The following is a 23,556-nucleotide window of genomic DNA, read 5'->3' as shown; positions in this document are numbered from 1 at the left end:
GAATCATTGCCAGCCTCATCGAACTCAGAATCAGCATGAGCCACCTGCTGCTGCTGTTGCCTGTGACTTTGACAAAAAGGTTGCTGTTGAAAAAAATGTGCTGATCTTTGATTTAGGAGAAGGCACTTTTGATGTGTTAATCCTCACTGTTGAAGATGGAATCTTTGAGACACCCAGTTAGGTGGAGAAGACTTTGACAACCGAATGGTCAACCATTTTATTGTTGAGTTCAAGCACAAACCTAAGAAGGACCTGAGTGAGAATAAGAGGGCTGTCTGTTGTCTCTACACTGCTAGTGAACCCGCAAAGTGCACTCTCCTAGCACCCAAGCAGTATTGCAAAATCAAGATATTGATTTCCATGCCTTCATTACCTGTGCCTGGTTTAAAGAATTGAATGCTGACCTGCTCATTGGCACCCTGGACTCTGTGGAGAAAGCCCTTAGGGATGTTAAGGTAGACAAGTTGCAGATCCACAACATTGTCCTGATGGGTGACTCTACCCGTATTCCCAAGATTCAGAAACTTCAGGATTTCTTCAATGGCAAAGAATTGAACAAGAGTATCAACCCTGACGAGGCTGTTGCTTATAGTACAGGTGTCCAGGCAGCCATCTTATCTGGATACAAGTCTGAAAATGTTCATGATTTGCTGCTTTTAGATGTTACACTTCTTTCCCTTGGTATTGAAACTGCTGGTGGAGTTGTGACTGTTCTCATCACGAGCAATACTACCATTCCTATCAAGTAGACGGAGACTGTCACAGCCTACTGTGATTACCAGCCTATTGTATTCACTCAGGTTGATGAAGGTGAAGGTAAACATGCCATAACCAAGGATAGCATCCTGCTTGGAAATTTTGAACTCACTGGCATATCTCATGTATCCCATGGTGTTCCTCAGATTAAAGTCACTTTCTATACTGACATCATGCTTGGTAAAATGGAAGGTCAGCGAAAGAGAGGAAGACCCTCTACAGGATGGACTGACACTTTTCTTGTGTTAATCCTCACTATTGAAGATGGACACAGTAAGCAAAGCTGAGTGACTCTGGGAAGGAGGATCACTTGCAGAGTGGGGTGCCTCCAGGCACTTAACTGGAGGAACTAGGTTTCCTGACACATAGAGCTAGAGATGAGTGCCTTTAGGCTGAGGTATATATAACAATGGGCTCAAACTTCACAATTATGAGGATGATGCAAAACCAGGCAGTGTTTCATTCTGTTTGTGTATGAAGTCGCTATGAGTCAGAACTGATTTGAAGGCACCTAACAACATCAAAGGAGTCCTAGTGTGGTGCTGTGCGTTAATGCTTCAGACTGCAAAGTCATTTGAACTGCAAGATCAGTGGTTCAAGCTCACCAGCTGCTCCTTGGAAACCCTATACAGGGTCGCTATGGGTCAGAATCAGCTTGATGCCACTTAACAGTAACAACAACAACATCAAAAGTATGTATTGAAAGTATAACCCATTCTTTCTAGGAATTAGGTATACCAGAGCTGATAATATACAGTATTGGCTCTTTAGTATATTTGTAGAAACAGAGAAGTAAACATAGTTACGCTAAGATGCTGCTGGGAGATTTTGTGGTTTATATTGTTTTTAACTTCTGCCTAGTCACTTCCAACTTCTAGCAACGCTGTATAGACTTTCTGAGGAGCATCTAGTGCATTTGACTGCCGACCTTGAGCTTCACAATCCAGTGCTTATCCTACAGTGCCACACCAGGACCAAGAGACAGTTGCTAGAACTGAACAAGGGATACGCCATGTTTTAAAATCAGGGAAAATGAGAATCCAGGTTATATCCTTTCACCATAATTGCTCAATCTGTGTACTGATTAACTAATCAGAAAAACTGGATAATATTAAGAAAAATGTGGCATCAGGATTGGGGGAATATGCAGATGATGTAACTTTGATTGCTCAAATAAAAGAGAATTTGAAGCTCTAACTGAAGATCAAAGACTATAGCTTTCAGTATGGATTGTACCTCAATGTGAAAAAAAAATGAATATCTTTACAGACTAATAACATCATGATAAACAGAGAAAATACTGATGTTGTCAAAATTTTCATTTTACTTGGGTCTACAATCAAATGTCATGGAAGTAATGGTCAAGAAATCAAATAATGCACTGCATTAGGCAATGACCCCTGGTGGTGCTGAAGGGTAAGCACTTGACTGCTAATTGCCAAATCAGCAGTTCAAACCCACCAGCTGCTTCTTAGGAGAACGATGGGGCTTTCTGCTCCTGTAAGATTGTAGCCTCAGAAACCCCATACAAGGTCGATATGAATTAGAACTGAATTGATAACATCTAACGAAGAAGCCGATTTTTGGTGTGACACTGTGGGCTAATATGCTGGACTGCAAAGTCATTTGAACCACAAGGTCAGTGGTTCAAGCTCACCAGCCACTCCTTGGAAAACCTATATAGGTTGGGTTGGAACCAACTCAATGGCACATAGTAATAATAACAACTAAGCAGCCCGTAATTTGCTGTTTTCAACATATCTGTAAATTTATACATATTTTCAACCACCAAAGCTAAAGACCAGATTTATAAAGACACTGATCACAAAAAAACAATAATAATGACTACTTTTCTTCTTGTGGTACATTTATTTATCAATGGAAAGTTTAGCGAACTACTCCAGAAAGTAGTTATCTTGTAAGAATCCAAATCCCCTCTAATCTCTGTAAGGTTGCATACTGGTACATCATTCAGTAAGGTAAATTAGGTTATAAACCTTGACAAAATAGACCACTTCTTATTCTTTCTTATAGATATTTTCCTTGATACTCTCCCATCTTTACCATAAGCAACAACTATTTGGCTAATCAGAAACCAATTTTTAACAGAATTTGTATTCAAATAAATCTGTGCTACTTCTATTTTCTGGGTAGATTTCTGAAAACTTTGTACTGGGCCAGGATTTTCCTTTATTTGGTTTGTTGTTGTTGTTAAGTGCCATTGAGTTGGTTCTGAATCATAGCGACCCTGTATAGGGTTTCCAAAGAGCAGCTGGTGAGTTTGAACCATCGACCTTGTGATTAAAACCACCTTATGGTCGAGTGCTTACCCTACCGTGCAAGCCTGATGAAATCCTGGCCATTTCCTAACCTGTAGCATGGGCACAAGTACACTGTTTCATAGAAGAGTCTTTGACTTCAGAATATTTTTTGTAATTCATGTGAAACAAGAATCATTATCAAAATAATACTTTTAATATATAAGTTTCTTGATTGAAAGTGCTACAGTTTACTTGGTTTTGTATATCCAGAGTTTATCATAATGTCTGGTGCATAGTAGGCATACAGTATGGACAGAATGAATAAGCTAATTAGTATAAAAACTCCACCCAGTAGAAAATTCAGTTTCAGACAGAAACAGGATAGCAGTTGTATGATACAGTGATTTTTTAAATATGTGTCTTGTAGCCTTAGAAGACACCAATGTTTTTGCCCTGATGGGTATGAGAAGGTGGGTGAAGATGCTAACAAGATTATATAATTCAGTTGTTAATGGTTAACAGGGTTAACTGTAATTGTAAAAACCTGTTACTCTAATGTATCTAAAATGAGCCATTTCAGAATCAGGATGTGGGTTTTCACTGCCATCAAAGAAGAGTCAGGAGTGGAGCATATCCTTTGGACCCCCAAGAACACTGTGCTTTGAACTTCCTTGATCCAGGGACAGAAAATTGTGACACTGGAGGATCAGCAACAGAACCAAGAGCCAGAGCACAAGATGGTAGGTCTGCTTCCAGCACACAGAGCAAGTAAAGCTGAGTGACTCTGGGCAGGAGGATCACTTGTAAAGTGGGGTGCCTCCAGGCACTTATCTGGAGGAACTAGGTTTGCTGACACACAGAGCTAGAGATGAGTGCCTTTCGGCTGAAGTATATGGCAGAGTCCTGGTGTGGCGCTGTGGGTTAATGCACCAGACTGCAAAGCCGTTTGAACTTCAAGGTTGGTGGTTCAAGCTCACCAGTTATTCCTTGAAAACCCTATACAGGGTCACTATAGGTTGGAACCAACTTGATGGAACTTAACAACAACATATGGTAGAGTGGTGAGTCCTGTGGGCATTTATCAGTAGCCCAAATAGAGTTTTGTAACACTGGTCAGAAAGGCCTGCTTGTGGGCACAGCTGAGGAGAAGCTGTCCTGCCTGGAATAACTGTGCGCTGAGCATTTCTGACCCTGAATTGTAACCTGTTAACTTGCCTATTAATTCCTATAACTGTAAGGGTGGTGTCCTAAGTTCTGTGTGGCTATTGTAATGAATTATTAAACCCAGCTGAGCAGTGAATGCTGTGGGATGGATGGTTTGGTGCCATTTTTAGCAAGCTATTATTATAAGCATTTATTGAGTATAACTATTACTTTGCTAAAGCTTATAAAAAGAATATTACATTCTTGCATTCTTTAAATATAAAAGCTGTTAGAAACAAGGATGAAAATACTTTAGTTCATATACAGTGATTGCTATGTATCAGCCACTGTTCTAGGCACTGGGTAAGGAAATGCCTAATGGTAAGGAAAACACAGAGATCTCAGCCCTTAGAGAGTTTACATGTAAGTGGAGTGTCAGGCAAAAGGAAAAAACATATCTTAAATAGTGCTAAGGGCTAGGGGACAAAAAAAGAGTAAACCATGGAAGTAGGGATGGGACATGGGAGTGCTGGAATTTTAGGTAAGGTGGCAGGAAAGGACTCATGCAAGTGACTTTGAATTAAAAGAGGAAGAAACTTAAGACATAATTTTTTTTTTTTTTTAAATAGCACTTAACAACAACAATAATAGGAGTCCTGGTATAGTGCTATAGGATAAGCACTGGATTGCAAGTTTAGTTTGAACTACAAGGTCAGTGTGGTCTTCAGGAGTCATGGTGAAGAGTGGATAAGCATGGAGTTGCAAACTAAAAAGTTGGTGGTTCCAACCTGTTAGCAGTTTGACTTAGAAGAAGATTCAAAGGCAACAACTAGGTTGGTCTTTTGGATAGGTCCAACAGTGAATGTGGACCATTGGTTATGTGTGTGTGTGGTGAGTGGTCGAAGGAAGCGGTGGTGCTGCTGGCATTGAGGCAAACAGGAAGCACATCCTTAGAGAAAGGGATGGTGGATACTAGGAGTGTGTGAGGTCTGTGATTGCCTTGTACATCAGAAAAATCTTTTGACTTCTGTAGTTAAACTGGATTTTCTTGTTTTACCAAGCCTCTCTTTTTAAACTATATTTCCTTTTGATTTTAGAAGCAGATGAAATTTGGTCCCTTTCTGACTTGTAGCCATACAACTATAAACTGACCTGATGGTAAATGGGCTATGGATGCGGCAGGGAGAAGCGTTCTTTCAACACTGGGTTGAAAAAGTTGAAAGGAGAAAGAAACCACAATTTAACTATTCAGCACCATCCTTCCACAGGTTGTGCTTGCTGACTCTGCGCTCCTTTTCCCTGCAAGACTGTGGTCTCTGCAGCTTTAGCAGAGCCACCTGACTCCTCATCTCAATTACACAGGACTCGCCAAAACAAGCGTGTGGCCACTTTTCCCTTCTGCCGAGGTGTCCCGGTGAAGACGAGACGACCCGTCCAGCCTCGCGCATGCCCAGTCCCGAGGGCACCCTCGAAAGGGTGCGTCTGCGCGGAAGCGCTCGTCTCCAGTTTTCCCTGCAGTTTGGGAAGGTGGCGGGAGCCTCAGGCCTTGTCGACCTGGCGGTGCTCACGGCCATTTCGGTCGGGCTTTTCTTTTATGGCCTTGGGAGGCCTGTTCCTCCCATGTTTCAAGGGAGCGAGGAGGAACTGGGAGAGAGCCCAGACACTCTTGTTAAGTGGCCTTTCCAAGTGTCCTCCGGGAACGCACAAGGGGATTTTCCTCCCGGGACTGGAAGGCCGCACTCCTCAAGCAAGGACACACTCCTTGAGGAAATGCTGAGATCACTCTCTTACGATCCTCCTGTGTTAAAAAGTAGCCACAAGCCAGGACAGCCTTGACTGTTCTAGAAATCTTATGTACATTAATTTGAAGAGTCCTGCAAGCAGCCTCTTCCCCATTCTGTGCCGAAGGGGCACAGACTGCTCCAAAAAATAGGCGTCCACAGGTATTTCGTCGCCCTAACGTCCATCCCAACTTCATTTCAGGGCGTCCACTATGCTTCCCTACTGTCCTTCCCGAGTCTGAGGTGACCCAGCTGCTTCTCCGGGAATTTCCCTGCAGTTTGTGATCTGGATTACCCTGTAATAAACACAGGCCTGTTTTCCCTTGTGTTGAGTTGGCGTGGTAGGGGCTGGGGAAGCAAGTCGGACGGCAGCAGTTCGGGCTCAGTATCCATGTATCTTGCCCTTTCCATCCCACCCTCCACCCCTCAGATGGCCGCCATCAAGCTCCTCTGCAGTGGTTGCAGACCGTCAGTCCGCAAAACACACGCCCACCCGCAAGCTCACACTCACTAGCTAGGGGGGGCTTTAAAATAAAAGGAAAAAAAAAAAAAAGAAGGGACTGCATTGAGCATGCTCGGTGGGGGAGGGCGGGGCTCTGTTAGCCCCGCGCTTTGGGGCTGGCGCTTCTTGGGCTGGCTCTGGCCTCCGCCCTCCGGCCCAGAGCCGCGCCCGGCGCAGGCTGCGCCTGCCCCGCCCCACCCCGCCCCCCGCTGCTCGTCCCCGCTTCGGCCGCGCCGCCTGCAGCAGCAATAGCTGCTCCTCCCCGGCGGCTGCCCCCCGCGGGTCCCTCCCTGGCTGCAGGAGAGACGGAGGTAGAGGGAGGATACAGTGCCGAGCCGCCCGCACCGAAGACCTACACCTAGCCCTGCCGGCTCCAACCCTCGGGGAGGAACATGGGTAAGTCATCTTTCCTTTCCCGTCATTGCCTGACATTTTTCTCTTCCTCGGCGTGTTGCAGGATCGGCAGCATTTATCTCGCAAAGTTGTCGGATTTCTCGATTCCATGGGTGTGAGACAGTGGCTTCTCCTCCAAGGAGAACCGGCGCACGCGGAATGCACAGAGGGAGCCCGGGCAGAGAGGGTCCTGAGTACGGGGTGGGGTCGGGCTGCGGGGACCCGACCTCCGCCGGGCTCTGGGCACCTCACTGCTTCGCCTCCCCTCCTCCATTCTTCCTGCCCGAGCCGGGGCACCCCGGAGCCAGCCTCAACAACTCGTATCTTCTGCCCCAGCCCTGAGTCTGTAAAGACCGCCTGCTTCCGTTTCCCCGCGTCTCCTGGGCTGGAGACTCCTGTCCAACCGCAGAGAAAGACCACTTCATGGAACTTCCCTGTCAGTATGGCCTTTCCCTATCTTGGGGACTGCTCATCCCCAGGCAAGGAAATGTGGGCAAGTAGTTTGTGAGGACGATTTCACAACCAACGCGGACAATTATTAGTCCTGGGGGAGAACGCACAGCCTCATAGGTTGAAACGATGACATGTCACAGGCCACGGGGAACGTGAGCAAAGATAAAGCCGCTAGCTGTTGAATTAGTGTGGGTGACTTCAATGTGCAGTATTTCTGTGCTCAACCCATTTTCTGGTTCTTTTGCCGGTTAGCAGGAAACTGCACTCTGTAACATGTTCTTGATGAACTCACATGTTATTCTTTCCCAGTTTGCCCTGCATAAATCTACATAATCTGACCCGATTACTTGTGTTTGTAATTAATCTCAAAGAGATTGGTTTGGATGAGATATTTAAAAATCTAAAAATACATACAATTAACTATTAAAATTTAAATCATTGCTGAACTGTTACATTCAGTTATTACAAATGTAACTGAAGCCTAATGTTTATTAACTTGGAATACCATACATGCTCCCTCGTTTGTTTTCACTTCTGTCCATCCTAATTTTTTCTTTTTTAGTTTGCTGCATTGGCATCTGGCTTTTCTTTGTGAAGTTTTTTAACTTTGATATTTGTATTCCTTTCATCTTTTAATATAGTTCTAGCAACATAGAGTTAGATAATAACAACTCAGAATCTTCAAGAAAGTATCTAAATCTAGATATGATATTAATGAAGCTTACTTGGAAAAGCAAATGCTCCGAGGTCTGATTTAGACCTTTGGCTGTTTATCAAGAAGAGACCAACCATTGTTGTTGGAGGTGTTTTGAATGAAAAATGATTGTCTCTTTTTTAATGTCTGTACTATTGATACACTGAACAAACCGTTAAACAAACAAACAAATATAAAACCAAAAAAACAGTTGATATATGCCTAGCTTTTTTGGTGGAGTCCTAGTGTGGTGCCGGTGTAGTAGGATAAGTACTGGACTGCAAACTACAAAGTAGTGGTTCAAATCCACCAGCTACTCCTAGAAACCTGATACAGAATTGCTATGAGTCAAAAGTGACTTGCTGGCACTTAACAAAGTTTTTGTGCTGCACAGGAGTTCTGGTGACAAAGTTGGTTAAGCATTGGATTGCTAACCTGCTACTCCTTGGAAAGCCTATACAGTGACGCTCGGGGTTGGAACCGACATGGCACTACTTAACAACTGTAGAGTAGTTCTTCTCAGCCCTGTAGTCTCCTCAACTGCAGTGGATTTGTTTTTGCATTTTGTTTTTGGTGCACAAGGTTTGAACCCACCAAGCAGCTTCACTGAAGAAAGACCTGTGGGGACGGCTTCTGTAAAGATTGCTGTTTTTAGGTGCCATCTAGTCACTTTTGACTCATAGTGATCTGTGAGGGAGTAGAACCGCCCCAGAGGGTTTTCTTGCTGTAGTCTTTACAGCAGCATAGTGCCAGGTCTTTCTTCCTTATGTTTTCGTGGCTTCTTCATAAAGATTATAACCAAGAAAGCCTTATGGCACAGTTATACCTTGTAACACATGGTGTCACCATGTGGGGCAAGGCTGATTTACGCTCACAACAGTAGCCTTTCTCTAGAGGTAGATTTGGGTATGTTGTGCCTTCCTTGAACATACCCAGTTTTTTTCTTAATTACTACATCTGACCTGTAGAATATATTTCCCCATGTTTCAAAGTGAGCTATAAAATTCCATTTAATTGAAAATTTTTGTACATGTTGAATCAGGTTTTTAGAGGAGGAGAAAATTCTGTTGTAACACTAATAAATGGTGGTGGTGATTATATGCGATGGAGTCGGTTCCAACTCAAAATTTGTAACATTCGATGGCCGTTCAAAATTATCAATTTAAAAATTAGCCTGCTATATCTGGTTCAGCATTTTAATTACCTCACCCCAAATGTGATTGAGTCCTGGTGTGGTGCTGTGGGTTAATGCACCAGACTGCAAAGCCGTTTGAACTGCAAGGTCGGCAGTTGAAGCTCACCAGCTGCTCCTAGGAAACCCTGTATAGGGTTGCTTTGGGTCGGAACCGAACTCAACAGCACTTCACAACAAATGTGATGGCTGAGCAGCACTGGACTGCAAAGCACAAGGTCAGCAGTTCAAACCCACCAACTGCTCCTCAGAAACCCTGCACAGACCGGTCACTGTGAGTCAGAACCCGACTTGATGGCATTTAACAACAATATGGTTGCCTTGGCAGGACCAGACCAAATGATTTTGTGAGCCTTGGACGGCCCATGGGCCAGACATTCCCCACCAGCAATATAAAGGGTTCCCGAGGCTGTAAATTTTTAGGGAGCAGAAAGCCTCATCTTTTTCCTATGGAGCAGCTGATAGATTCAAATTGCTGACCTTGAGGTTGCAGCCTAGCTCCTAATCCACTATACTGCTTGAGCTCCTTAACAATAGTTAATAAAAATAGTTAAATAAAAGTATTTGCTTAAAAATAATTGGGAGCATGGTGGCTCCATAGGATAAACACAAGACTGCAAACCACAAGGTCATTGGTTCTAGCCCACTGGCTGCTCCTTGAGGGTAAGATGAGGCTTTCTGCTCCTGCAAAGATTTAAAGCCTTGGGAACCCTATACAAGGTTGTTATGTTTCTTCCATTTTGTTAAGGATCTTTCTCTATGTATACTTGAGCAAGCATGTTGCTGTTTTTCCCTTCTGATAACATGTCCTAAGAGATGAAGTCTCAGCATTCTCACTTCTAAGGAGCATTCTGGCTGTATTTTTTTCCAAGACAAACTTGCTTGTTCTTCTGGCAGTATGTGAAACCAGCTCAATGGCACTTAAAAACAACAAAAACAATTAATTTTGAAACAACAAAAACAATTAATTTTGAACAATAAAAATGTTATAGCTTTATTTTAAAAAAGGCCAAATAATAAACCCAGTTTTCACTGTGGAGTCTTCTCAGGTACCCTTTGGTTAAATTAATCTCTCTCTCTCTCCTCATAGCACTGTGTTTGTACCTTGTTAGAAGCTTTTTAGCACTTATATAATCTGCCTTATATTAGAGTTGTTTATATGTGTGTGCATTTGATCATGAGTCCCGGAAAGTGAAAATTGTGTCTGATTAATTGTAGTGGCTTGAAAGTATTCTTCACATAGTAGGTATTCAGTAAATCTTTGTTGAATTAATTGTTGAACTTAAAAAGATAGCATGTATTATTTTATTTTTAACTTTTGAGCCTGCAAGTATAGACTCTGAACAAATATTTGGATAAATGGATATTTTGAAAGAAACATTAGCCTATAATTATGCTTTGCTTCTCTTAAAAGAAAATAAAAAGTTGTGTTGTCTTACCCATTTTTGAGACAACCTCCAGGGAAGCCATTTCCTTCGATAATGCTTGTTTTGATGATAAGGTGATTTAGTGTGTGGTCAGTAGGTGTATGTAATCATATAAAATTGAAACCTTGGAAAGCAATTTTGTATTCCGAGCTAAGGAAATTATTACAAAAATTTGTGTACATAGGAGGCATACAAAAATCACTTTAATTTTTTTTTCAAGTAAGGTGATAAAAATATTCTCATGGCATCTCTTTTTCTACATAAGAACGTGAAACAAGCATACTATGTAACCTTATTGGTCATGGCTGTTATTTTATGGATATTTCATTATAAAGTCTACATATTACTTATTAAATACTAATTATATATAATGTATATGTGGTGGGAAGCTAAAGAGGAATAAGATATTCTTTTTCAAGTTGCTATAATCTTCATAGGAATGATGTGACACATAACACACATCTTTCATTTTAAGATTATAAGCAACTTGAAACAAATGTGTAAGTAACACAAAAGGATCCACTACTGTGGTTGAGCCAATTACAATTTAGAAGGACAAAAGGATTTTGAGAAATGGTGTTACTGAACGAAAGGTTAGTTAACCTTCTAAAAGGTAGAAATGAAGACTTCATCAGGGTAAGGATGAGGCGGAAAAGAAATGACATAAAGACAGAGTGAATATACTAGGATATGATTAAATGGTCAGTTTGACTAGAACAAAAGGTAAGGAAATCATGGGCAACAGAGATGAAAAAGTATAATAGATAAAGACCATATCATGCTCTTGTTAGATGATGTTGAGTCAGTTCCCACTTATAACAACTCCATATACAACAGAACGAAAGACTGCACAGTACTGCACCATTCTCATGGTTGCAGCCATTGTGTCTTCCACTTTGTTAAGGGTCTTTCTCTATGTATACCTGACCAAGCATGTTGCTGTTTTTCCTTCTGATAACATGAGATGACGTTTCATCAGCCTCACTTTCTGAAGGAGCATTCTGGCTATACTTCTTCCAAGACAAACTTGCTTGTTCTTCTGGCAGTACATGGCACTTTCAGTAGTCTTCACCAATACCATCATTCACATGCATCAGTTCTTTAGTCTTCCTTATTCACCATGCAGCTTAAATTGCAGGCTGGACTTCTATTTGGAAAAACCATTAAACATTATTAGCACTTAAGTGATGGATCAGATCTGTTGTTTAAGAAATTTACTTGTCAATTGATTATGGAAGGGATAGGATGAAAAAGTAGAGAACAGTTGAGACTTGGTTGCAGTTTGGGTAAAAAATGTATACTGATTTGTGGGACCAGAATGGTGGTGTGCTTTGGAGTTAGTTCTGACTCATAGCGATCCTATATAGTGTTTCCGAGGCTGTAAATCTTAACGGGAGCAGAAAGCCTCGTCTTTCTCCCGTGGAACAGCTGGTAGTTTCGAACAGCTGTCCCTGAAGTTAGCAGCCCGATTTGTAACCATTAGACTACCAGAGCTCCTTGTGGGACTGAAATAGAATATTGCAAATAAGAAACAGACTCATTTGGCAACTGAATATGGATTAAGAAACATTTAGTCGGTGAAATGAGACTATGGGATCTGTTATGTATTCAATTTTTTGTAAGAGGAGATGTAAATTTTCTGTTTTTGACATCTTGAGTTAGACTTTTCGGTCTGCTATTCAGAAGCACTACTCCTTGAGGGTCATGAATTGTTTTCCTTGATTTTAAAGGTATTCTAATAATACATTTAATACAGTCTGTCACATACAAACTATGCAATAAATATTTGTTCACTGACTGAAGCTAGAGAGTTAACATTTGTAATTGAGATCTGAGATGAAATTGAAGTTAAGTAGGAGAGTAAGAGTCAACAAAGGAAAAGAAAAGTTTGTTTAGATAAGATTCTTGAGGAATGTCCCATATTTAGAGAGATGGTATGGAATGATTTGGCACTGAGAAAAAGATAGACAGGTATGTAGTAGTAAAAGACTACTGTGTGAGATTGGTTTCACAAAACAGGAATGTTCACTAGTGTCTGTTGCTTCAGAACAGTCAGGGTGATAAGGCCTGAGAAAAGGCCCCTAGTTGGTTTGAATGTTAACTAAACCTGTTGGCTGTTGAGTCAATTCTGAATCACAGTTACCCTGCAGGACAGAGGAGAACTGTCCTGTAAATCTGTGAAAGCAGATCACCGAGTCTTTCTCCCATGGTGTGGCTGTTGGGTTCAGATTACCAGTCTTTTGGTTAGCAGCCATGAGTGTAATCACTGTGCCACCAAGGTTCCTTGTTGTTGACTTAGTATAACAACGGTCATGCAGAGGGAGTTTAAAAATACTTTCATAATTTTGCACTGCCTTTTGAGTAAATGATTCTTTTTATTAATGATTGGATTACGTTTTATTTGCTGCCGTTAGGTTAGTTCTTGTTAGAGGCTATCAAGTTGGTTCAGACTCACAGAACTACAAAATGAAACACCGTCCCTGTCCTTGCGCCATTTTCACAATTTTTATTATGTTTGAGCCCAGTTTTCTTGCTACTGTGTCTGTCCATCTTTGCGACTTTTACTTTTTTGCTGACCCTCCTCTTTACGCATCATGATGTTCTTCTCCAGGGACGGATCCCTCCTAACAACATATCCAAAGTATGAGACACAAAGTCTTGCCACCCCCACTTCTAAGGAACTTTCTGGCTGTACCTCTTCCAAGACAGCTTTATTTGTCTGGCAGTCCATGGTACTTTGAATATTCTTCGCCAACACCATTAATTCAAATGCATCGATTTTCTTTGATCTTTATTCATTGTCCAACTTTCACATGCATATGGTCTGGGTCAGGTGCACCATAGTCCTTAAAGAAGTGGTCCACTTCTTTCTAATCTAGTGTCAGTCTGGAAGCTCTGCTGAAACCTCTCCACCATGTATGTATGACCCAGTATTTAAAATGCTGATGGCATAACTTCCAACATCATAGCAACCCACAAGCTACCACCGTGTGACAGATTGACAGATGAGTGGTGATATTTACTACTAGACTGTAAAATTTGGGACTTCAACTTATATAGAGGAATCCTGGTGGTGCCGTGGTTACTTATTTGCCTACTAACGAAAAAAGTCAGTGGCTCCACATGAGAAAAGATTTGGCAGTCTACTTCTGCAAAGATTATAGTTTAGGATACTTATGGGGCAGTTATACAAAATGAAAATATCAGATTATTTGTAAAGTCTCTTTAGATTCTAAAATTCTATAATTATTTACGACTCAGCTATTCAGTATTATTTTGTTGTTGAAACTTTTTTGTGTGTGAATTGAGTGAAGGTTTACAGAGCAGATCATCAGTTTTACAATCAACGCATCATATACTGTTTCTCAATGATTGTAATCCCCTCCCTGTAACAACAGTTACCCACTTCTTCCTGTGCTGCTTATATCCAGTCCACCCTCCTTGCTTACATTTGTGAATTTTGTCGTACGGTAAATATTGCCCTTTTGATCTTGAATGGTTCACCATTCCATGGTGAGAATACCATATGATCTTGTTGTTCCCCTATATACCTATGTACTAGTTGGTTGAAAATTTTGGCCATGAGGATAAGTTCCTTGTCAGACCTGAAGGGTGACCGAGGGCCTTAGTCTGAGGGTTCCTCCAGTCTCTTTCTGACCACTAAAACCAGTCTGTTTTTATCATTTTGAATTTTGTTCCACATTGTCTATCATTCTATCCAGAACCTTGTAATGTGATCCCTTTCAGAGCAATAAGTACTTAGTATCATTTCTGTCTTAAACATAGTCCTGGTGTGGTGGTGTAGGATAAGCACTGGACTACTAACCAGGAGCACAGATAATAGTAAAATCATTAGGTAATGGTAAGTTTTATGTATTACTACCTTTGCCCTTTTTTTTTTTTTTTTTTTTTAAAGGAGGCATTCATGATTCAGTGGTAGAATTTTTACCTTCCTTACAGGAGTTACAGCCTCCCAGTGGAGGCTTGTATGTTATTAACATGCTGAACAGGTTTTACCCTTATGGTAGATGAGGAAGAAAGGTGTGGTGATTTGCTTCCTAAAACCAGCCATTGAAAAAATATGGATCACAAGGGATCATGGGGATGACACAGGCCTGGCACCACTTCACTGCATTGTACATGGAGTCACTGAGTCAGCTAACTAAAACACTAAAATGTACGTCTATGTTAATTTCATCTTCAATAATGACTCTTTTAATAACTGGTCCACAAAATCTTTGAAAATTTAGTCCTCATCTCTCATGGATTGAGGTATAAACTGGCTCTGGTTGGTGGTGTTGTGAAGTGCTGTAAAGTCGGTTCCAACTCACAGCAACCCTGTTTAGGGTTTCCGAGGAGCAGCTGGTGAGCTTGAACTGCCGACCTTGCAGTTTAAATGGCTTTGCAGTCTGGCGCATTAACCCACAGTGCCACACCAGGACTCCACCACTGAATTATTATAATTTATTAAGAATTATTGGTGTTTTTTATGCTCTTTTACATAGTTGTTATTTAGTTTTGTTTTATAAGGTGGGTGACATTGCTCCCATTTTACTGATAAGGAAACTGAGAGACAAAGAATTAAATAATTTACCCAAGGCAACAGAACTAAATCACCAAAGTCATGTTTTAGAGCACTGGTTCTCAAACTTTAGCTTGCATAAGAATCATCTGAAGAGCTAGTTTAAAAATACAGATTCAGTAGTTGAGAGGTTGGCTAAGAATTTGCATTGTCAGTGTATTCCCATGTGAATTAGATGATGCTAGTTTTCCAGCCACAATTTAAATAACACCACAATGGAGCATGTACTGGTGTGGCACTGTAGGATAAGTGCTAGACTGCTAATCACAATGTTGGTGGTTCAAACCCACCTTTTTTTCCCCTTGGAAACCCTATACAAAGTTGCTGTTATTCGGAACCAACTCGACAGCACTTAACAACCATGGAACCTGAGGTTGGATAATTTCTCTGTGAAGGGCTAGTGAGTATTTTAGACTTTGTAGGAAAATGCAGCATCAAGGGTATTATATAGGTATGCAAGGGTATTGCATATGATGTTGTTGTTGTTGTTAAGTGCCGTCGAGTCGGTTCCGACCCATAGCGACCCTGTACAGGGTTTCCGAGGGTGTAAATCTTTACGGGAGTAGAAAGCCTCATCTTTTTCCCGCAGAGCGGCTGGTAGTTTCGAACTGCTGACCTTAAGGTTCGCAGCCCGATTCGTAACCACTTGCATATGATAAGAGAGACCAAATAATCACAGATTTTTTTGTTGACTAAATTAAAAATGAGTAGGATTTATTTTAATGTAGATCTAATGAGAAAATTGCCATTTTTTTGGGGGGGGGTTGAATAACATTACAGCTAATTGGAGCACATAACTTTCATTTCAACAAACTCTATTACAAATGTTCATCTGCTTATATAGACTTATAATGTGATTTTTGTGTTTTTATGATTTTCATCTTTGAAACATGTTTTTAACAATTAGATAGTGCCAAATAGTGAAATCAAGTCATCATCGTATTAATTTAATGGGATTATTTATTACTTGGATGGCATTTATAGAATTGCTTGCTTGAAATTTGTTGTTGAACATTATAGAGTAACCACTTTCAACTGAAGGTTAGCTGAACGTTTCTCAACTGTTTAGTTAAATGCAGAAATATGTAAATTTTATTTGGACTTGCAGTTTGAGGATGGGAAATATATTTGCACATTTATATAGAAATAGAAACCTTAATTCTCATTTTAACTTTTGATAGTATGGGAACTATATAAAGCAACTTGACGTTACCTGCAATTTAAGCAGTGTTAATTGTTTTGTTGAAATAACTTGTGATCATAGTGTAAATTTTACATATGCATACTATTTTACTTTGACTTAGGTTACATTCATTTAGAGATGTAACCATATAGTTCAAATAATTGTAACAATATGTAATTTTCAGAGCCATCTTATGTTTGATAATAGTGGTTATAACAGTTCTTTTTTTGGATTGCCCTGAGATCAGTAAATAACAACAAAACTTTATAACTGCTAAACTTTTGAACTGTGGTATGGTAGGGCAAATCAAGATATTCAGCTTCTGTTTCTGATAAAAGTATGCATAGAACTGATGATGGTTACATCTAATAGCAATTGAAGTTTTTTGTTGACTTTACTGATTTAATAATATAGGATAACAATATTTTCATAAAATCCTTGCTGATTAATAATAATAAGTAACCATAGTCTTGAAACACTATACATTTTCACAAGGATCATAAATTTGTTAAGCTAAGACTTATACTGTTTTCTCACTTTGTAACACATCTTAGCAGATTCCACGTCAGGTACTGACGTACTGTTTTTCTCGACTTTGCATATAGCCTTGTCCATAGTTATTTCTGGTGTGGCACTGTATCTCAAGGTCAGCAGTTCAAACTCACCAGCTGTTCCTCACAACCTGGTTTCTATGAGTCAGAATTGACTCGACAGCACGTAACAACAATAGTTATTCCTGTGGAGCATGGTTGTTCCATACAATAAGCACTGGACTTTGAACCGCTAGGTCCGCAATTTGAGCCCACGAGTCACTCTGAGAGAAATAATGAGGATTGCTACTCCCACAAAAGGAGCTCTGGTAGTGTAGTGGTTACGAATTGGGCTGCGAACCGCAAGGTCAGCAGTTCAAAACTCCCAGCTGTTCCGTGGGAGAAAGATAAGGCTTTCTGCTCCTGTAAAGATTAAAGCCTTGGAAATCCTGTACAGGGTCGCTATGAGTTGGAACCGACTCCATGGCACATAACCACCAACCACCACCACTCCCACAAAGATTTAACAAGCCTCGAAAACCTTGTGCTAGGGTCACTATGAGTCGGAACTGACTCAACAGCACTTAACAACAGTATAGTTGTTCCTGGTATGGTGCTGTAGGATAAGCACTGAACCGTAATGTTGGTGGTTCAAACTCAACAGCCCCTCCTCAGAAACCCTATACAGGGTCTTTATGAGTCAAAACTGACTCGATGGTACTTAACAACAGTACAACATAGTTCTTGGTGTGGCACTGTAGGATAAGCACTGGACTGTTACTGAAAGGTCAACAGTTCAAACCCACCAGTCAGTTCTTGGAAATGCTACACAATGTCCCTGTGAGTCAGAACCTACTCAATAGCACTGAACAACAACAATTCCATGCAGCACATTCATAGAGATTAATTTTTCAATCATCTCAAACATGGTATTAACTCCTCAAACTGAGTAGTAGTATTAATATGTTAACACATCATTTGCCTTGTATTTTAGTTGACTGTTGATGTTAATACTAATGTTCTCAATTCTTCAAATAACTAGTGTCACTGAAAAGCTAATGGATAAAGTACGTTTTCTCTGGATATATTTCTTTGGCTGCTATACTAAAGCACAGTTTAATAAACTCACCATCTGTCATAGGTTAATTGTGTCACCCAAAAATATGTGTTGGAATCCTAATCCCTACATTTGTGGATGGAGTCTCTGGGTGTTGTTAAAAGCCAAGCACTTGACTGCCAGCTGAAAGTTTGACAGTTCAAACCTCAGACGTGCCTAGGAAGATATGCCTGGCTACTTGTTTCTAAAAGTTCACAGCCTTCTTGAATATCCTATGGATTCTGCACATACGAAGCCACCATGAGTTGGAATCTATTCAGTGGCAACAAACAACAGAACTTGGATGTGATCCTACTTGGAAGTAAGGTTTCTTTGTTATGTTAATGAGATCATCTCAGAATAGGGTGTGCCCCCTCAATCTAAACATTTTGAGTTATCAAAAGAACACATTCATGAAACATAACATGAAAAAAGCAAGACAGATGCTATCTGAAGATAATGAAAATGATGAATCTACAGTTCCAGGAATTCCAAGAATTGCTGGCTGCTAAAAGATGAAATGATGTGGCTCTGCAGAATCAGCACTGGACTGCAAACCTCAAGATTGGCAGTTCAAACCTATAAGCTGCTCCTTGGAAATGCTATACAGGGTCTTTATAAATCCAAACTGATTTGATGGCACTCAACAACAAAAGAAGATGAAATAGACAATGATGACTTCTCCCTACAGCTACATGCTAAATTTGTATTTCTAGCCTCCTGAACTTGAGAAAATAAATTTCTCCTCTTTGTAAGCCCACTGCATTGTGATATTTTTATTACAGCAACATTAGGAAACTAAGACACCATTGGTAAACAGTTTTTCTTTGCTTAGCTAACAAGTGAGCCACCCAGAAACTTACATTGATTGCAGTTTCATTTTCATTTATTTAAATGAAGTTCTGCTGTGGTGAGATACATTGTTTTAAACATTTTCTAATTTCTCTGATGATTGCTTTCCTATGAATTTGGAATATGATTAAGTGCTTAGTTTGGTAATACTGTAGTTTTTAATAGCTAGAGTATCTGATTCTGAAACAAAATAATCCACATACTGTGTCGTAAAATGAAAGCATGGCGGTTGAAGAACACTTTTCTTGTTTTGATATCATGGTTATGCACTGATAATAATAAGATTAAATGCTGTGGTATAACAATACTTTTGGCACTTCTACCACTGGCAGGTGTTAACTGTTCCACTACAATTTGTAGTGTGTAGAGAGTAGAATTCTGTTGCTTTAGGATAAGCACAGACTGTGAACCACAAGGTCAGCTGTTCAAACCCACCAGCTCCTCCTTGGAAACACTATAGGGTTTCTATGAAATTCATAGGGTTGCTGTGAGTTGCTATGAGCCCTTCCAAACTGATTCCAGGGCACTTAACAACAAAAGAGTGAAACAGTGAATGAAATATGTAGTCTCTAACCCAACTACTCAATTCTGCCATTGTAACCTGAAAGCAGACAGTATGAAAAGGAATTAATCTGGCTGTGTTCCAATAAGACTTTATTTATAGACATTCAAATTTGAATTTCATGTAATTTGCACATGTCATAAAATGTTTTTAATTTTTCAATCATTTAGAGATGTAAAAACCATTCATAGCTGGGGCTGTATAAAAAGAGGCCATCAGTTATAGTTTGCCACTTCCTGCAGTGGTGGAGTCATGTTAACCTACTTCATCTTTACCCAAGACTATTTCTGCAAAGGAATTCCCATTCTCAAGAAATGATATATTCATTCAATCAGCTACTTCTAAAATACTAAGTTAATCTACTTCAGCATCTACTATGTTCTCTTAAGTTACAATTCTAACTCCTTGAATCAATCCTCTCCTCTAATTCCCACTATAGATAGGTTAGTTGAAGCCTTTATCACTTTTACCTTTTTTGAGACCCTTTCACTATTTTCTGGGAGTCCTGCCTGGTGTGGCGCTGTAGGATAAGCAGTGGACTGCTAACTACAAGGTTGGCAGTTCAAACCCACCAGTCAGTCCTTTGGAACTAATCTCAAGGTTAGTGGTTCAAAACTACCAGTGGTTCCCCTGGAGAAAGATGAGGCTTTCTGCTCCTGTAAAGATTTACAGCCTCAGAAACTCTGTGCAGGGTTGTTGCTATGAGTTGGAACCTTTGGAACCGACTCCACGGCACATAACAACCACCACCACCACCACCACCACTCTCTGACAGATAATTCTTTTCCTGACTGCTTCTGTTACTCAGTTTTCATTGCTTTTGTAGTACGTTTTCTAAGGATGAACCTGATTGTTTCCTAATTTTTTTCAGTGACTTTCCCAGTACCTCTTTAGAACGGTTCCCAATCTCAAATGCAAGGGCCAGATTGGAAATTATATGATTAAAGAGGGGTGAATGGTAATCTTTTGACACAGGTGTTTTCTGTGTGTGTTGAATCTATGTGAATGGGTTAATTTCTGGATTCTCAATTCAGTTCCATTGTACCAGAACCCGACTGTTTTGACCACTGTAGTCATGTAGTAAATTTTGAAATTGGGCAGTGACAGTCTTCCAACTTTGTTCTTCTTAACCTGTGCTTTGCTTATCCTGGGCTTCTTCCTTTCCATATAAAGTTTATTGTGTTTTCCCATCTCTTTAAAGAATGTTGTTGGAATCTGGATTGGGATTGTGTTATATCTATCGATTGCTTTGGGTAGTATTGACATTTTCACAATATTAAGTCTTCCTATACAGGGACATGGTATAGTCTTCCATTTTTGTAAATCTCTTTTGGTTTCTGTGTGTGTTAAATCTAAAGAACTATTTGTTTATTTCCATAAATAAGTGTTTTTTCTCATTAGTCTTGAAATACATTTATTTCCTTTTTTACTTTTCTTAAACATAGTTCTCTTTAATTTTTGCGTAAAAACATTTCTCCTATTATAATAAAAACATCAGTAAAATCATAATGATGACAGCTGGCATTGAGTTTCAGTGCTGTTGAATTGGTTTCAACTCATAGCTACATTTTATGGAGCTCTGGTAGCATAGTGGCTACAAATCAGGCTGTGAACCGCAAGGTCAGCAGTTCGAAACTACCAGCTGTTGCGTGGGAGAAAGATGAGGCGTTCTGCTCCTGTAAAGATTTACAGCCTTGGAAACCCTGTGCAGGGTCGCTATGAGTCAGGACTGACTCCATGGCACACAGCCCACCATAGCTACCTTTTATAGGGTTTCTGAGACTAAATCTTTGCAGGAGCAGAAAGCCCCATCTTTCCACAGCTAGTGGACTCAAACTGCCAAATTTGTGGTTCATAGTCGAAGGTTTATCCTACACAAACTATGGAAAAACTAGAGAATAAATATGTCCTTCCTGTTGGAGGGATCCTCCATTCAACTCCACCCAGTTTTGCCATCTAAGAAGAGGAAAACCAGACTTTTGGACTTTAAAAGCAGTCAGAGATCTAGATTTTTGTCTAAAATCTTCAGATTGTTAGTTTTTTTTGGAATTGAAAGGTACAGCCAGTAATAGGGTCTCAAATACTGATCGCTCTGTCTTTTTTGTATGGTTTAGGGAACTGAGAGTCGGTGAGCTTGAGTAATGCCCAAAGTTACGTTTAGTTAGGGGCTGTGTCACACTCAGAATCATGGTTTTCTAAATCTTTGACCAGTGTTCTGTGTGTTATACCAGGCTAGCTCTAATTTGTTAATGAAAAAATACATGCATGTATGTGTGTCCATTGGTTTTTCCCCTTGAACACTCTTTTTTCACCCTTTTCTTATACTTGTGCCTCAAGAGTCCAGTCTGATTCCTATATCACAGAGACCATTTCTTAGTTGGCCTCTCTGATAATAGACTCTGCTTTACTATCCTTTCTGCCTCCTGTAAGCAGACACATTCTTTTTAAAACACATACCTTTTATTATATCACACTCCTACTGAAAAATCTAATATTCTTTCAACTGCTTATATTAAGTTTAAATTTTTCTGTTTACCTTTCTTTTGTGTCTGTTTCTCACTACAATTCTTTGTCTTTTTGCTTTTTAAATTTAAGTTTTCTATTACCTTGGGTTGGCTTACAAACACATATAAATAAGGAGCTGGAGCAAGGAAAATACCTTCAAGTTTGTTACTTTGGTGTGAGAGAGTTTGTCCTATTATGAATTTAATTAGCTTACTTAACCAAACAATAGTGAACTTTGAAAATAAATAGTTTTCAGCATCTTTTGGAACTACATTTGTATTAAAAACTCTTTCTAGCAATTCTTCAATGCTGATGTTTGTAATAATATACATTTTCACCAATATTTTTAAGTATAATTTTTGGGTTTTTATAAAAATTCTCTGATAGATGCTACCAAGGCTCTGTTGATTTATCTCTAATGATTTTCTAAGTTAGTTTATAACAACATGGATGTTGACCACTATTCTATATAATATCTTAAATCTTTAGAAAAATGTTTAGGGGAGGACCTCAACCTAATATTTTTGTCTAATTCTAGGACAAAGAATTAATTAAGCTGGGTGTCAGTGTGGATCGGTATCTAAGTATAAAAGATAGCACACTAACTTATTGACAACTTGTGTTATGTCCTATGTGAAAACCATATTTGAAAGTTATAAAATAGGGCAAGTAATTCTCAAATTCTAAATGGAAAGATCTTTTGGCATGATGTGAAATAAAATTTTATCAACTGTATCTTGCTGTTATCCATTATGGTTTAATATTCTAGTTGTGAAGGTCATCTTTCAGGCTCTTGACCCTTTAATCAAATATGGCTAGGAAGACTAAAGCATTTCTGGGTCAATTTTAAATAGACTTTAAATCCATTTAAGGAAGAATGAAAAGTGGCTGCTCAGGTTTTTCTCAGATTTTGTAAATTATTTGAGGAGAAAATTTACAGTAAAATGTAGTTTCTGTTTTTAGTAAAGACCAGCTTAATAAAAATATTTATGTCTTAACCATGACAACTCATTATACTTAGTAATGAAAGATACAAGTACAATTAACTGAAAGTAATGTAGCTTGTTAGGATTATTGTTTCCAATGTAGAGAGCAATATGAATATTCTAGAAGAATTTCCTATACTAGGGGAAGCCTCCATGTAATAACAAAAATAAACTGAAAGAGTTTTATAAACCCAGCACTATTAAAGTGGAAAAATGAAAAATATAAATTATAGCTCCATAAATTTCTCCAAAAATGAGGTCTATCATAAATTGTCTATGAAGTTAAATCTTGGAATTTAATCATTAGACATATAGTTCAAGTTGTTTAATATAATAAGGAGGGGGTGATTAAATTAATCTAAACTTTTATGTTTTGTATGAAATATTTTCTTGTGTGAAGTGAGATGGGTAAATGACATGAGATGTGCTATAGAATCAACTTGTGGAGTGAAAGATATTTCCAGAGGGTAGGTGTTTGGATAACTGGTGAACAGGCATGGAACCATGGTATCGTTGAAACCTAGTTGTTGTTGTTGTTGTCAGGTGCCATTGAGTCGGAACCGACTTATAGCGACCCCATGCACAGCAGAACGAAACAATGTCCGATCCTGGGCCAACCTCACTACCACTGCCACACTTGAGTCCATCAGTGATGCCA

The 23,556-nt window shown here is 39.6% G+C and overlaps 1 protein-coding gene and 1 pseudogene across 6 annotated transcripts in view; both read left to right on the top strand.

Annotated features, from left to right (window-relative positions):
- The window catches only part of LOC102810674, a 10,973-nt pseudogene extending 4,977 nt beyond the window's left edge, over positions 1–5,996 (top strand).
- A 650-nt stretch (positions 5,997–6,646) lies between these two features.
- RAP1GDS1 (RAP1, GTP-GDP dissociation stimulator 1) overlaps positions 6,647–23,556 on the top strand; it is a 219,188-nt gene continuing 202,278 nt past the window's right edge. For all 6 annotated transcript variants that reach the window (XM_006872955.1, XM_006872952.1, XM_006872956.1 and 3 more), the window contains exon 1: positions 6,647–6,839. In XM_006872955.1, the coding sequence (XP_006873017.1) occupies positions 6,836–6,839 (4 nt within the window). In that variant the 5' untranslated portion in view covers positions 6,647–6,835. The remainder of the gene's footprint in view (positions 6,840–23,556) is intronic.

Source organism: Chrysochloris asiatica, unplaced genomic scaffold (genome assembly GCF_000296735.1).
Source record: "Chrysochloris asiatica unplaced genomic scaffold, ChrAsi1.0 scaffold00216, whole genome shotgun sequence".
Lineage (NCBI taxonomy): Eukaryota > Metazoa > Chordata > Mammalia > Afrosoricida > Chrysochloridae > Chrysochloris > Chrysochloris asiatica.
The sequence above is the reverse complement of the archived record's forward strand: the minus strand, read 5'-3'. Positions and strand labels throughout refer to the sequence as shown.